This window comes from Leuresthes tenuis, unplaced genomic scaffold, assembly GCF_036924035.1.
Source record: "Leuresthes tenuis unplaced genomic scaffold, fLeuTen1.0.hap1 SCAF_16, whole genome shotgun sequence".
NCBI classification, from domain to species: Eukaryota; Metazoa; Chordata; class Actinopteri; order Atheriniformes; family Atherinopsidae; genus Leuresthes; species Leuresthes tenuis.
Window position 1 is genome coordinate 3,458,775 of NW_027325370.1, and position 15,375 is coordinate 3,474,149.

The following is a 15,375-nucleotide window of genomic DNA, read 5'->3' on the forward strand; positions in this document are numbered from 1 at the left end:
TCAGTTTCAGTTTCAGTTTGCTGTGGGGAATGACTGAATGAAAACATTAAGGTAGATTTATAAGCCCAAATAAAGCAAACTGCTGAAAGATAGATTGCACTGAGCTGTGGAAGAAACTGGACGAGCCCAGATGTGACATCAGGAGTTGAGCTTTCTAAGCCATAAAAATGTGATGGGTGAACACAGAAAAGCCAGAATAAATGGTACTAAAAGGTTTATCTGAAACAGGTGCTGAACACATCAGCAACAAAACAAATGTTCCACTGTCAGAGGTTTAAATTATGCTTGGTGTGTTTTCGGCAGGTTTTGATCCTTTTTAAAGTCTTTTCTTAACTAAAGTATGATTAAAAACTCTCTTCTTCATTATTATTGAGTTAAAAAACAAATAAAACAGATGTTAACGTCCACCTGAAGGTGCCAAACTGAGTCTTCAGTCCATTTTTAGGAAGATTTCTGGAATAATTCCATGTGAAGGCAAGCGGTGTGTAACCCCAAAAAACTGTTAGACATCACACATCTACAGAGACCGGATTGGTGCATCTTGTCAAACTTGCAGAGGTGGGAGGTCTTTAAAAGGGCTCTCTGACAGCTGAAACAGTTAGTCTCAGTTTGAACTCACTCAAGGGAGGAGGAGCACATCAAGTAATGCTTTGAAGAACAGCGCCACATGACGAAGTGTCAGATTTACTTAACAACAAATTCCTTTCTGTGGAGTGGAAGTGGATATATTAAAAGGATCTTTTTGCTTCAATGTGTGTGACAGAGGAGTCTGGTGTTTTCCCAAGTCAAACACGTACCAGATGACCATCTTTGTGTCAACCCTGAGTCAGAGCAAAGTAAAGGTAGGTGAGAGCTTTGTTATAATCACAGGAATGGCAAATAAAACACACTCAGTGTGAAGCTGGGGAAAATTAGAGCCCGTTCGTCCACATGTGCAGTTTGCTGACCTAAATGCAAACCTTAAAGAAAGCATGGAGAAAACAGATCATGTGATATTTGCATCATGTGCTCCTGCATTTGCCACATACTTAGTTACCTCAATCGTTTTATTAGATTATATTAATCAAATTATGTGTTATAATCAGTAATTAAATGGGCTCCGAGTAATAGCATGATGCTTTTTTGCTCCCGTGTAGCATCTTGTTCTTTGGGAATGACTCTTTTCACAGCTCTGTTTCAAATTACACACACCCTTGTTTCATCTTTGCTTTCTCGACAAAATTCAAATGGCATCAAATGATCATCATTCATGGATTTGCATGAGGTTTTTGTGACATGTAATTCACAAAAGCAATTAGTGTGTGTGCAGCTTAGATGTAAATGAGTAACAGGCAACAAAAACTGAGGATAATGTTTCCATTAACAAATCTGAAAGTTCTGACTTTTGTTTCCCAACACATGTCAGAAGTTTAACAGAAAACAAATGATACTGTCTTGTTTCAGTTTGGTGTTTCATTTGAGTCTGTCATGACTGTTCACCGCTTAAGCTTCACAGAACAAACAGACCAAATGCATCATGTGGGTGATAATCAAAAAAATACCTTCAAGTGCTTTTCTTGTAGAGTAAAGAACATGTGCTTGTCACCATGTTTTAACCCTGAGTTTAAGTCCATCTGGAGCCCATTTTACTTTTACAGTTGCCAAAAGGTGCTTCGTAGCAGGCATCGTGAGCTAAAGAAGGAGTTTGCTTGTTCCCTCCTTTGGCCGAGCTTCAGTGGCAGAGGGCACTATACGACCAGGGATAAAGCTCGTCTGAAACCTCCGCCGAAGGAGCCTTTTAGGTCAAACTTAATTAAAACATCAACCGCTGGTGATGGAGCAGCCAAACAACGTGCCCTTTGACCAAGCTTGATTTAAAAAACCATGTCCTCGTTAAGTTGTTTCACACAATTAGGTGCAGTGGTGAAACTATAATCTGCTTATTGTTTTTCACGGATGCACGGATGTTCGGGTGGAAATTGGTGACAACTGTGTAGAAATTCCATTGATGGTTGATGTGAACTTTTCTTCCTTTTTTTGGGGGGGAAATGAATCTGTAAAACGGTGCTGTTCCCTTTCCCTCTCCTGGGGACTCTGAACTGAAGAGGCACCGTAATGCCTGTTTAAATTTGTTGTGGAGTTTTTGATAGACGAGTTGATTTTTAAGTGCTTTTTGTTGCTTATTGTTATTTGACATGTATCACCTACTCATATATTGTGCTTGTGAGTCTGATTCAGTTAAGATTATTCTTTTAACCTTCTCTGGTTGGCATAGAGATAATGTTCGCTTGTGTCAGTTGCAGGTAAAGTGTCTGTGTGTGCTTATGTTCCTGAGCTTCCGCCTGACAATGGCTGAGGTCCCTGGTCCATGCAGACACTCAATCACTAGGGAGCACCTGCTAACTGTCAGGCAATTGGTAGGTGTTGAAACAACCTTGGACCGATCGGATGGCTTTCCCCCGTGCTGAAATTCTGCCGTTGTTGTCTCTACAGATGGACAACCAGTTGAGAAGTGGATGCTCGATAACCTACACATTCGTAGAGCGGAGAAGTTTGGTAGGGTGACCTTTGCCTAATTGGAACGTTCCCATCTGAAAAGCAAAACTTCCGTCAAAGTGCTTTTCCTGCTTCTCACTTTGTGCTTTTCAACAGAGCAAATATTGCTTTGTGAAAGCTGCTTTACCCTGGATCCTGGAGCTGCTCACCACCCACTTCAAGTATAATCGGGGTTCAGTGAACGATGGCTATGTGCAGTCCTTAAGAGCACTCATCCTCAACATTTACTCACAGAAATGTGTGCCTCAGATTAATGAAGAGATCGAGGTGAGTGGTGCGGGTAACATCTTTCTAAACCGTAAAATCAGAACATGTGGAGGGAAAATCAATCTCATGTTTGTCTGAATCTGCGACAGGATAAGCCTGAAAGTTTTGAGATGCTCCACAGAGGGTCTCCTTCAGAAGCGCTGCAGAAAGCTTCAGAGGTGTTGACTGTTTATTGGGAGCTTGTCACTACCAGTGACTCACCAGTTGACTGGAAATGCCAGCATGAATACACAGAAACCTTCGGCTCCACCACAGAGCCATCCACAGAGTCAACCACAGAGTATTTAACAGGTGGGAAACTCAATCTGTTGGAATGTTCTGTGATGAGTAGCGCAGATGTCCTGAGCTGCTGTAATCACAGATCATGTATTCCTTTTTTTTACAGACAGTAATGACAGGGATTCAGTAAAGGCCTATCAGAGAAAACCAATCACAGACCTGTACAAGCTTGGCTTCATCATTACATCCATCTGCGGAGGACTGTTGGTCATTCTTACGCTCTACTGTCTCGTCATTTACAAGGTACTCGCTCGTGTGCATTTTGCAAAGTGTGCTAATAAAGTTTAGCCTTGGATAACAATCATATTATGAAAAAAGTTGGCCTTGGGCAGCCTGGCTCTGCTTCTGGGGCTCTCCTTGCAGCAGCAGCAGCCCTTTTTCACTGATAATAACAAAACAAGGTGAAGGTTAGGCGTACAGATGCTTGGCAGAAGTATCTGTTTTGTAGGAAACACTTGCACAACATCTGCAAATGCATATGTGCATTTATTGTTGTATTACATTTCTAAAGTTATGTGACCAGTGGACTCTTATATAAGTTCCCTTTGGGATAAATAAAGCATTTTTTTTCATATGGCATTTTGAAATTAACATTAATTGCTTTTGATCTGCCTGAGGCCCACTATCCACATCTCACCTTATTCAAAAAGCTAAATTCATGAGCTTAACAATATGCACGAGTGATCAAACTCAATCAAATTTTTTACAAAACAGACCACATACAAGCAGTTTTATCTCAATCAAAAACACCAGATATTTTGATCGCAATGACAGGTTAAATGAAAAAATGTTGTGAAAAATTAACTGAAATTTAGACATTTTGAATTACAGTTCAGCATTTGGTGCCAAGCTATCAAATGATCTGTCCTTGTGGAGAAAGTTGTGCTTTGCCTATGCTTGAGATATGTTGTATATTAGGGAGCATTGATCCTCAGGCCAGAGATTCAGACAAGCACAGAGGGAGAACTCCCAAGGCCTTCTTTAATTGTGCTGCATGTTCTGTTCAGTATCAAACTGCAGTGCCTGCAGAATCGTGCTCACAATACACAGAAAAAGTAGTAGTAGTAACCCAGAGGCAACACAAAGTCATAAAGTCAGACTGTTGGAGCCATTCACAAGCCTACTAAGCTAAATAGCAGGATGAAACAGAAGTGTTTTCACTCTGATGGCATCATATATGTCACTTTAGCCAGGACCTCTTGGAGTTCAATGCAGTGAAACTGTGTTTTTTTAGGGGGTTAAGGTTATGTTAGCATCCAAAATGCTAGTTTGATGTTTTCTTCAAAAGTAGTTTGATTCCTAATCGTGACCATATAGTTTTATAAGGACCTTGTCACCTGTTAACTCTCCAGAATGACGCCTTCTGAGCACCAGAGCTCACCTCACATGCATCTCTGCCAGTTTTGACAAAAGGCTAGAACTGAATATCTTAGTTAGAACTAAGAAAGCAGCTTAAATGACAGATGAAATGTTTTCAAGACCTAAAGAAGTTCAGTTGCCTTCTTCAGAAGCATTAGGAGAGTGAGGTGAGATCTGGTCAGGCTGGTGCTCCAGGGAACATGTTGGCAGCTGGGTCCAACCAAACAGTGGGTACATCCTTTTCCTGCTGCCAGGTTACAAGCCAGAGAAAAGCAATGATAAGCAGCTGGAGCTCAAAATCATGACCCAAAACTAAAAGAGAAACCAAATAGTCGTGGATCTGTCTGTCTGTCTGCTGTATTCTTCTTTTTGTGTGAAGATTTTTGTCCAAAGCAGGCAGAATTTCAGACTGGCAGCCATTCACAAGCACAAACAATGAATGAGCAGACAGGCAGCAATAGCACTGAAATGAGATGGATTAGAGCTCTCACAGGCAGAGAAAGTGGCTTCTTTCTTTGATAAGAGTGCCTTTAAACAGCTGTTGTCAACACAGAACAGAACTGTTTGCTCTTGCATTAAGATTACATAAATAATGAAGGATAATTCTCCTATAGAGAAATATTTCTCTTTTAATATTACCCATTCGGTTGCTTTTGTCACCTAATTGGGATCTCTTGTTGTGATAAATCTTTAGGAACCAACTGAGCCACTACAGCATTTTTAATGGTCCTGGACAGAGTTATAAATGAGGTTTAAATGCATTATAATGTGTTCAAACATCAGTTTAAATGCTCTGTTTTGTATCATTTCACAGTGAAGGAGACAAATGCACGTGTCCTAAATAATGTACAAACCGTATTCCCCTCATTCATTATAGAGTATGATCTGTGGTATTTGTACAGCATCGAGTCTCAGCATTAACTCACAAATAAAAGCTGATTCATTCAAATGACGAAGGGGGATGAAGACGTTCCCATCGTGTCATGATTTCATTGTCTTTTTGGCTGAGTCTTAGGCACAAGTATACAGGCCAGGCAGCACGAGAAAGCTGGTGGAATTAACTTCTCTTCCAGGAGGTTTTGCTCATCTGCTTGTTTAGCTAATTGCATGCAGTGACAACACATACCTTTAAAAGGCGAGGGGCTTACGCATGACTGCTGCACAAGACACCCTGATCTTATGTTGCTTTCAGCGATTTTCTAGATTTCTGCACTCAAGATTGAGTCAGTTTCTTCAATATTTTTGTCATTTCCTTGGATTCTACTGTTTGAGCTTGTGTGATTATCTGATTTTACTTTTAGATCATATTTGTGCAACAATATGGATCATTTTAAAGGCCTCAAAAGTATCCCTGTAACTTACCGTATATAATCCTAAATAATAAGTGTTTTTCTTGCTCTGAGAACTGACGAGATCCCCATGAAAATGTCACCTGTGAATATATTTTCACCTCATATTTCTTCTAAACGAGATAATTTCATTCAGCACTTATTATTGAATTGAATGTTGCTCTTACTGTAATATTGTTATAAGTCATGAGCTGGTTCATTTGGACAGTCCCCCTCATGAGAAAGTCAGAGTATAACATCCCTGTAACACATGGAGATCGAATAGAACAGAAATACCTGGCAGACTTTTATCAAAATCACTTGTGTTTGCAAGTTGGGAGAATATTTGGGTTAGAGGAAGTAGACAGCACTAGAAAACAAAGCTCTGTGACTATCCTGTGAAAACTGCAGTCGGTATGGTTGTGCCGGGAAGTCTGAATCAGCAAACGTAACTAATAGTCACTCTGGAATTGTTGAATTGAATATGCCATAGAAAAATGCCGTCAAGTCAAAACTGTGTTGAACTCAGTATCGTGTTGGAAGACAAACGGTCAAATATTTTGCATGCTTGGTTGAAAAATGGAAAAGTTTTTTTGTAAACTGCGACACATGCCAGATCTGACCGTCTCTTTGGCAGGATGGCAGTTTGAATATGGAGCTTAACTTATAACTGGATCAAGATCACGACACGAGGCAGACATTCAGGTCTTTTTGGTAACACACAAGCTTTCGAAAGACCTCTATTCGCCATCACCATCAAACGGTTTTCCTGCTACAGCTCAATATCCAGCGAGAGTATATTTGACTTCCAGAGATTGATTTACTTTGGCTGGAATTCTCTTGAAAGTGATTTGTGACCCACCTTGGGTCACCACCCACTACTTGAGAACAAGGCTGTAGCTTTGCTTTGTTCACAGGGGCAAGACAAAATAACATAAACATCACATTCCCAGAGACGTTCCATGCAAAATTTGTCTGTGGACTGAGATGCTCATCCGTTGTAAATTTGATATGGCTGTAAAAAAAAATGCAATTTACTCAGTTGGGAAGCGTGGAGCCTGTGGTGTAGTACGGACTCAAAGCCGTAAGAATGCATTCCAGTACTGATAAAAAGAAAGATTTCACAGTGGAAAAAATACTAAATCACCTACAGAAGGTTTTTGCAACATTACATTTAACAGTCTCATCCATCCGTGTACTATGTGTTCCAATTTTTGCAAAATATGTCACATTCATCACTTGAGTTTATTATTTTTGGGGGGGTTTAGTGTGTCCATAGATGGGTTTGCTTTAATAAAATCTTCTCTTTCCAAAACAGAAAACTCATAACTATCATGGATCAAGAATAAGCACAAATTCGAGGTAAGACGGTGCTGTGTAATTGACCCAAAAGGCAGCGGCCTTTCCCTGTTTGTTTAAATCATGCTAATGCATACTTCTCTCATCTGGGTTAAAGAGGAGGCCCGCAGGACATAGAGATGGAGCGACAGTAAAGTGAGTTCTATCAAAGTGTTTCCGACTGTCACATCTGGAGTTAGCACAGATAGAGATGTGTTAAACACATGCTTATCCATAAAATATGACTGCAAACCACATACATCTTTATCATTATCATTTTCTTTTTGTATTTCCAGTGTCCTACTTTCTGTGAGAACACATCGCTGCAACATCAGAAAGAGCACTTGGGAAGCTGTACATTTTATCCTTTGCAAACAAATCGTCACGTCCTTCTTTGTATGATGTATCCAGCTTACTTATTTAATCAAAAGCTTTGCTTTGACTGAGACCGAAGGTGGATCTTGTTTTGAAAGATGCACTGTGTATATTATGCATTATCTATTGCAGATATCTTCTCAAGCTGGCTAAATAAAGGTTTTATTTTTTACAGTAGTCATGTATGTTGAATCATTTGCCACCACTTAACCAACTGTTTGTAATGTAATGTTTGGCAAACATTTGCATGTTATTTATTATTGTAACTCTATTCAGTCGCTGTATTGATAATAAAAAGTTAACCATCAGTGATGGTGTGTTTTTATGTGACCCCTTGCCGGTGTTTAGGTGGCCATTTTCTAAAAGTTATTTACAGTTTTAATGCAGAGCAGAACACCCTGAACTGCTGGCAGAGCAGCTCATAGGATAGAAACACATCCGTTACAGAGGCAGCTCAACAAGGGAAGTATTCACAACAAAGCACATGACAGATTGGGTAGGAATAGCAGCCGCAGTTTACTCATGTATCTATGACATTCAACCACCCCTGCACGGTAATGGCAAATAACAGGCAAATATTGAAAGAAAAGGCAAAAGGGTCCGTAATGCTGTCAGGATTTTCACTACTGGGTGATGGTCCCGCCTAATGTTTTATAATCAGAAATTTCATAATGTCTGAGTTCGAGAGGAACTGGACAATTCCCCACAAAATTGAAACATTTGTATGTGTCCCAAAGGATCACATCAGTAAATCCTGTCAAAAAAATGTGATCAAGTGCATGTGTGCTGGCCTCGCTTTTGTTTTTGAAGAATTTGTGTAGGAAGCAGAGGAGGACTAAGAAGAAAAAAACAAGAAATAGCCTTACTCCATTGTCCCTGCAGGACCATGTGTAGCCTGCAACACATTTAATCTCACGGCTTATCACTTATCGGTGTGCTAACCATTGTTACAGAGGCAGTAATCCATTTTTCATCCCAAGACAGAGCTCCATTACAAAACAAGGAAAGTATTTCTCTAATTCAATGTACTGCCTTTTAGAGGATTAGAGGCAGCTGTGGGGAGATAGCTCCAGAGATGAAAGGGCAAGTTGTCTTCAACAATAAATATATGTGAAGAGCCTAAGAGTTAGAATGGTCCCACCCTTTTTCTCTTTCCCAGCCTTTTTTCTACCTTTTGTTTTCACCTTCTGAAAAACGTGAAGTCCTCACACTTTCCAAGGACATTCACTGCTTCTTTATGGCGGTAACACCTAATTCTCTGCAATGAGCACGTTGTTCCTGCAGATATAGTGGTGCCCAGAGCCTGTGAACCCCTTTTAATCTCAATATCTCTGCATGGATATGACCAAAAGACAGTTTATAGAAGTAGATAATCCTAATTTGGTAAATTATGCCGCATATCTATTAGAGGAAAAAGTATGTGAATGTTTCCAGTACCAGGAAACACCTCTGGTAACTGCAGCCTTGGAATAATTTAAGCTTTATATCTGGGAAGCTGGTGGATTTACATCTTTACGTCGTGTCCTTCACATTTCTCCTGGATTAAGGTCAGGATTTTGATGTGGTCATTCCAGCCCATTATCTTCTGCTAAATTTATTCCTCCGTAGAACATTTCGTGTGCTGGGGTTTATTGTGGTGCTGCATGACCCACTTTTTCTTTGGACTTAGTTTAAAGCCAGTTGTTCGGATATTTTCTTAGAACTCACCATCATGATTAAGAATCCATTGTATCCTCAGTGACAGGAAGACGTCCCGCTCCAGATGCAGCACAATGATAAACTACGTTACCACCATCAGCGTGTTTCACAGATAGGATCATTTTTTATTTTTTGGACGGCAGCCTTTCTATATCCTCCAAAAAAGAGCATTTAACTGAATTGTTCTGCTTTGCTACGGTCTGTCTGCAACATGTTTTTCCAACAGTTTGTGCACGTGATCTTAGGCAAACTGAGGTGGGCTGCAACGCTCTTTCTAGAGAGCAGCGTCTCCTCACAGCTCTGCTTTGCACGTCGTTGTCATTCTGTGTTCTCTTGTTGGTGGACTAAAGAAACTCAACATCAGTTCATGTGTCCAGGCAGACAGTGAAGTAAATGGTTCGATGCCATTTATTTGATTATTATCAGTGCAGGATAATGACTCATTTGAAGAGTGATGCTTCCTCAGAGACACAAACACACGTCTTATGCAACTTGAAAAAACATTTTAGTAATATATATATATATATATATATATATATATATATATATAAATATTCTGACTGGGCCAAACAATCAACCGAAAAAAGTTCTCGGAGAAGTACTGCGAATCACAACAGCCTGAAGTTTCCCCATCTTCCACAGAGTGGAGACAAAGATCCAAACTGAACGTAATACATAATCTATTCAGCTGGTACTTTGCCAGAGATGACAAGCGGAACTTATCGCTATTGGCTACAACTCAGTTATATAGGAAACAGTGTTGTTTTGCCCCAGAAAAAATGATATATGAAAGGATGTCAGCAGTCTGATCTTGTTTTAATCACTTTCTGTCATTCATATGCCTGCCATCTGGATATGGGATTATATAATGTTGGTAATTCCCAGTGACTAATACTGGAATTGTTTATTCATTGTAATAATGATAGCATTACTTACAACTGTTTAACAAGATAATAATCCCAACCGTGTTTTAGTGCAGTGGGAAGTGAGCAGTATAAGGTGGATAAGAGACACTAAGAGACACTAAGAGAGAGCGCTACACATCAATAAAGGCAATACGCCGCAAACAGTAGGCAGCTTCGGCAGGAATGTCTCCGGCGCTGATCTCATTGGCATCCAAACGCAGCATTTTCAGCTTGGAGAAGTTTGTCATGTCTACTGTACCACAGAAACTGTTCAGGGAGAATTCTGGAAGAGAAACAAAACGTAAAAAGGGGTTAAACATGTACACACCTCACAAATGCTATCAGACCAAAGCGATCTGAACTGAAATGACCACGGCCGTAGATTAATCCCACAAGGCATTGTATGTCTGTGCTTTAAGGTCAGATTTCGGTCACACAGCCAAACTGAGGTCACCAGAGTAAACTTATTAAATCAATTTAAAATTGTTTGATTATATTCAGTCAAGATTAATTTGCTGGAGTTCTTGGTAGTAGGAAAGCATATGACTGACTGAGTGTGTGTGTGTGTGTGTGTCTGCTTTAAATTATGGAATTATTTGGGCTTCTTTAAGCATTTTTTATCAGATTTAATAAAACAGTTTAAGAAAAAAAACCCTGCTTCAGGGGGTGGGCATATTTTCAAAAACTAATAAACAGCTTAAAATTCAGCTTTTGCTGCCATCTAGTGGTCAACAATTTATCTTGTTGACACACCAAATTATGATCAGCGGGAGGCTTAAATTTCCAAATAAAAATTGTACAAAAGCCCCAAACACATGTGTGAACTATTACATGATTAACTTCAGCTTGTAATCAAGGCCTATTGTGCCTGATTGATTTATGCAAGTGTTGACTGTGAAAGAAAAGTGCAACAGCGAGGAAGTTCTCTGAATTTGCTCTTTAACAAACCATTTATCCATCCATCCATTTTCTATACGTGCTTAATCCAACCCGAGGCATCAGAAGCCGAGCTAAGCTGCCATTGGGCAGGCTGCCAGTCCATCACAGGGCCACACAGAGACAAATAACCATGCACACTCACCCCAGAGTCACCAATTAACCTAACACGCCTGTTTTTAGACAGTGAAAGGAAGACGGAGTAACTGTAGAGAACATGCAAACTTCACACAGAAAGGCCCCAGCTGAGGCTACCCACCATACAGCCTGTCAAAAGTACAGGATAGCTCAAAATATCCATTTCAATTTGTGCCTTCAAAGTTAATGTGTTAAAATCATCGCTGTTGAATTATTATGAGCGTTATTTACGTGCATTTGACTGAGTATGACCGTATAAGCCGTAAGGTTCAGGGAAGTCCCCTTTAATTACGAGTCATTTTTAGCCTAAGTACAGTTCAGATTGATTAATTACTTCAAAATACAATCATACAGTCACTATGAGTGGAAAACTAGCCCTGGAAATTGTAATAAAACACATTAATAGTAGCACAGGCTGTTGCAACATGCTATGTTATAGCAGAGAGAAGGCTTAATGTGGATGGATGATCCATTTTCTTTACAGGCTTAATCCAATTCAGAGTTGTGGGGGGTGGAGCCTATCATAGCTCCCAATAGGCAAGGGGGGGGGGGGGACACATCCTGGACAGGGTTTCCATGCACATCCATACACACTCACACTCACTCTTAGGGTCAGTTTAGACTCACCAATTAACCTTAACATGCATGTACCTTTCTGGACAGTGGGAGGGAGCCAGAGTAAACCCTATTTCTATTTCTCTGGATAGTAATGGATCAGAATCCAGGTTTTTATTCATTAGTGAAGGGAATCTGAAGCAATCTTTTGGAAAGATTCAAAAAAGGATATGTGGATAAGTCACATTTCCAAAGACGTTTTCCTGTGAAGGAAGTAAACCAGACAAAGTGGCGTCACCAGAGAGTGACAGTACAGGCTGCGTTGGTCATGGCTGTAATTCTGCAGAAGAAGTAGTTGTATTAGGGAGGGAAAAGAGTTTTTATATCCTATCTGGGAGGCCACTGGCCTGTCATCTGTGAGTTCATTGTTTACTGGCTCAGACTCATGTAATTTTAGCCTTTTTTTATTAAAAGAAAAGCTGTTATTGCTGTAAAAACAGGGGGGGAAACGACTCAAATGAAGCTTTTTTTCCCCCAATCACCTTTTTAAAATGACATCTCCTGAAAGTGAATCAAACACTGAGATGGAAATCATTGCAGTTGTGCTCCTAATAATTGATCCGTTGAGTCGGGCGTAGTGACATGTGGTGGCATAAACTGACTACTTGAAAATATTTCAAGCCTTTTGCTGTAAGTGGAAGGAAAACTACACTGGGCACAAAAACAATGCAATGCCTGTCCTGCAGGCTGCGATTGACTCGACCCGCTGAGCCACAGTTGTCACCGGATGAATGGTCGGACGCGCTCTTATTTTCTAATGAATGCACACTGTTTAAAACATTTAAATCATGAATATTTATATGCACAGCGACACTTATCCACTCAGCCCAGTTGCCTGTTGCCATTTCACATTTCTAGAGACCAGAAATATGTGCCAAGTTCTGCACATAAGTGGAGGGCTGTTTGTAAAAGTAGCAGAAGGATGCTTCATCATCTTCCAGATCACTTACCTAATCTTAAAGGGGAACTCCGGTATTTTTAAACCTAGACCTTATTTCTAGCATGAAATACGTTCATCTACTCACTCATTCACTCCGATAAGAACGTCCATCTTACTCAAAGTTGTCGTCCACGTTGTCAAAATCTGATAAATATCCTGCCATGTTGCACAAAACTATCAGCAGCAAACTCTGTGTGAAGTTAGCCGACTGTCACAGAGCACGGAGTGAATAAGCTGTGCTGCAGGGGGGCGTGTGGATGAAGTGGTCCCAGTAGAGTGCCTGTGTAGAAATCCCTCCGTTAGCTCTCCTATAGCTGCAAGTAGCCACATAACAGCAGCTATGAGCTAACAGAGCTATAGCACACGTTCATTCATTCATTCTTCTTAAAGTATTGGTGAAATAAAGACAGATAATGCCTTATTTAGAGGCTGCATCCTCTAAGCCCCGTTCACTCCGTTATATGGATCTCCAGTTATCTAAATATCTTCAGAAGGACGCCGACTTTCACCAAACTGTTCTCAGTGAGCAGATGAACATATTTCATGCCAGAAATAAGGTCTAGGTTTAAAAATACCGGAGTTCCCCTTTAAGTTTAGTGAAAAAACTGCAGCAACTTTAGGTCAAATGCGTATGTTTTAGCTTTTGTCTTTTAACAAAGCACCTGTTCCTTGGCTGGTAACGCTGACATTCACAGGTGTGTTGTCCCAGCACATGTCCCAAATGTCTAAGAAACATAAAAATGGGAATGTGCAAAAGTTGAATAGACACAACATAGACATCTGTCTTTACAACTTCCAGGTGTCTGGGTTGGATTCTGGAAGAAAAGCTACATGCTCTGCAGCATTAACAGGTCGAATAACTAAGAGAAGAAGGATGCAGGTTAATCACAGGGTCTTTACAAAATAAAAGCTGTAATAGTGTGATAGCAGACAGCAGTTTTATCACCTGGCAGGATCACATTGACTTAGGATCCTACAGGTAGTCATTAACAAAAAAATCACGCTTAATATAGTATATATTACCACCTTCCTTTTACATCAACTAATTATTTGCATTATCTTGTTTGGGAACATTATAATAAACCTTTAAATGATCATTAAACTAGCCAATCATTGCAGATCTACTATAGTTTAAGACACTCTTAGTCTACCAGGCTGTTGGTACGTGTATTTCTGCTATAATGTCAGATATTTTAACAGTGGTTTTGGGGGTTTGACTCCCTTTTACAGCCAGCCAACTTCTGTATTAGCTTAATTTCACAGTTCTGCATGGAGACAAAGGCAGTTTAGACACACTGTGATCTGACAACTAACAGAATGATAAATCAAAATGTAACCGTTGAGCAGGTTTCAATAATAAAAATATATGTATATATGAACTTTTTTACCTTATGCCGAAAAAAACCTGAAGAAATTTTTACTTTAAGTGGCAGAGAAGTGTTCGTACCTTTGATCTTATTGGCTTGTAAGTACAGGTTCTCCAGGTTCCTATTGACCGCAGGGATCCTCTCCAGTTTATTAAAGGACAGGTCAAGCTCAGTGAGTGTGCTGATGTTAAAGACATTGGATGGAAGTCCTTTATCAGTCAGCATGTTGTGAGCCAACCGAACAAACTGCAGGCTGGGGTATGTGGTGAAAAATCCCTCAGGCACACTCTCTATGCCATTGAACTCCAAGTAGAGCTGCTGTAGATTTTCAGGGAGGCTGTCAGGAATTTTCTTCAGCTTGTTTTGCCTCAAGTCCAGCATGGCCAGAGATCTCAGTCCCTTAAAGACACCGACTGTGTTGTCTATGACATTTGCTTGGAGCTGCAGAATGGTGAGATTGTTCATCCCCTCAAAAGAGTTGGGGAGGATTTTGGAGATCTTGTTGTGACTAAGCCGCAAGTTTGTGATTGACCTGGGCAAATTCTGAGGCACACGGGTCAGTTCGTTGTGATCCATGTAGAGCTGATCCAGGTTTGTCAGCTTGCCGAAGACATTGCTGCTGATCTGGTCTGAGTTGAGCTGGTTGTGAGACAAAACTATCCAGACAAGGTTGGTAGCATTGTCAAACACGCCATCCTTGATGCCTGTGATCTGGTTCCGCTGCAGGTAGACATACTTTATACGTGACGGGACATAGGGAACGTGCTGAAGATTGCGGCTGTGACAGTACATAGCTGTGGGGTAGGCTGAGGGGCAGTCACACTCCAGGGGGCAATCCACGTCGTCAGCCTGCCTGTGGGCGTTCTGCCACCTCCCCTGAAGATGGGACAACCACCGGAACGGCCTGTGGTGCTGGCTGATGCTCACATCCACTATTCCCATTACGAGGAGGAACACCTCTGTCTGCATGATTACTGATAGAAAACAAAGGGGGAAGATAACTGGTCAAAATGATGCAATTTACAGACAACAGGAAACAAAGTGCCATGTTTCCTTTTCACCAAATCACACACTTAGGCTGAGAATTAGGCTGCTGCAGTAATCTGAGACATTTCATGCTTTCCAAATGGGCAGAAGGTACAGAATCCCTACCAGTCAATTGATCTGTGACGGCGTCTCCTCCCAAGCTCACCTCTCCTGTGTCTCTCTCTGACTGAGTGGAAGACGTAGCTGATATAGTGTAAATAACCCCACCATCCCTCTTCGCATCTGTAGTCCCTCATTAGTGCATAGAA

At 40.6% G+C, this 15,375-nt stretch overlaps 2 protein-coding genes across 2 annotated transcripts; one reads left to right on the forward strand and one right to left on the reverse strand.

Annotated features, from left to right (window-relative positions):
• Window positions 1–619: 619 nt before the first annotated feature.
• On the forward strand, window positions 620–7,683 carry csf1b (colony stimulating factor 1b (macrophage)). The gene is made up of 9 exons (XM_072367139.1): window positions 620–842; window positions 2,277–2,396; window positions 2,473–2,535; window positions 2,632–2,802; window positions 2,892–3,093; window positions 3,188–3,324; window positions 7,087–7,130; window positions 7,225–7,262; window positions 7,403–7,683. Exons 1-8 carry the CDS (start codon window positions 801–803, stop codon window positions 7,259–7,261), a joined length of 816 nt encoding a protein of 271 aa, XP_072223240.1. The 5' UTR covers window positions 620–800; the 3' UTR covers window position 7,262; window positions 7,403–7,683.
• Window positions 7,684–10,163: 2,480 nt separating this feature from the next.
• LOC140272049 (fibromodulin-like) lies at window positions 10,164–15,049 on the reverse strand. The gene is made up of 2 exons (XM_072367367.1): window positions 14,161–15,049; window positions 10,164–10,367 (listed from the first exon to the last, which is right to left on the reverse strand). Exons 1-2 carry the CDS (start codon window positions 15,047–15,049, stop codon window positions 10,216–10,218), a joined length of 1,041 nt encoding a protein of 346 aa, XP_072223468.1. The 3' UTR covers window positions 10,164–10,215.
• Between the last annotated feature and the right edge of the window lie 326 nt (window positions 15,050–15,375).

Bases quoted from the DNA above. Each gene is read 5' to 3' on its own strand.
- csf1b (XM_072367139.1), top strand. From the start codon at position 801: ATGACCATCTTTGTGTCAACCCTGAGTCAGAGCAAAGTAAAG. The intron at 843-2,276 runs GTAGGTGAGAGC...CGCTTGTGTCAG, and splicing joins TGAGTCAGAGCAAAGTAAAG to TTGCAGGTAAAGTGTCTGTG. The intron at 3,094-3,187 runs GTGGGAAACTCA...TTTTTTTTACAG, and splicing joins AACCACAGAGTATTTAACAG to ACAGTAATGACAGGGATTCA.
- LOC140272049 (XM_072367367.1), bottom strand. From the start codon at position 15,049: ATGCAGACAGAGGTGTTCCTCCTCGTAATGGGAATAGTGGATGTGAGC. The intron at 10,368-14,160 runs GTACGAACACTT...TTTCTCTTCCAG, and splicing joins ACAAGCCAATAAGATCAAAG to AATTCTCCCTGAACAGTTTC.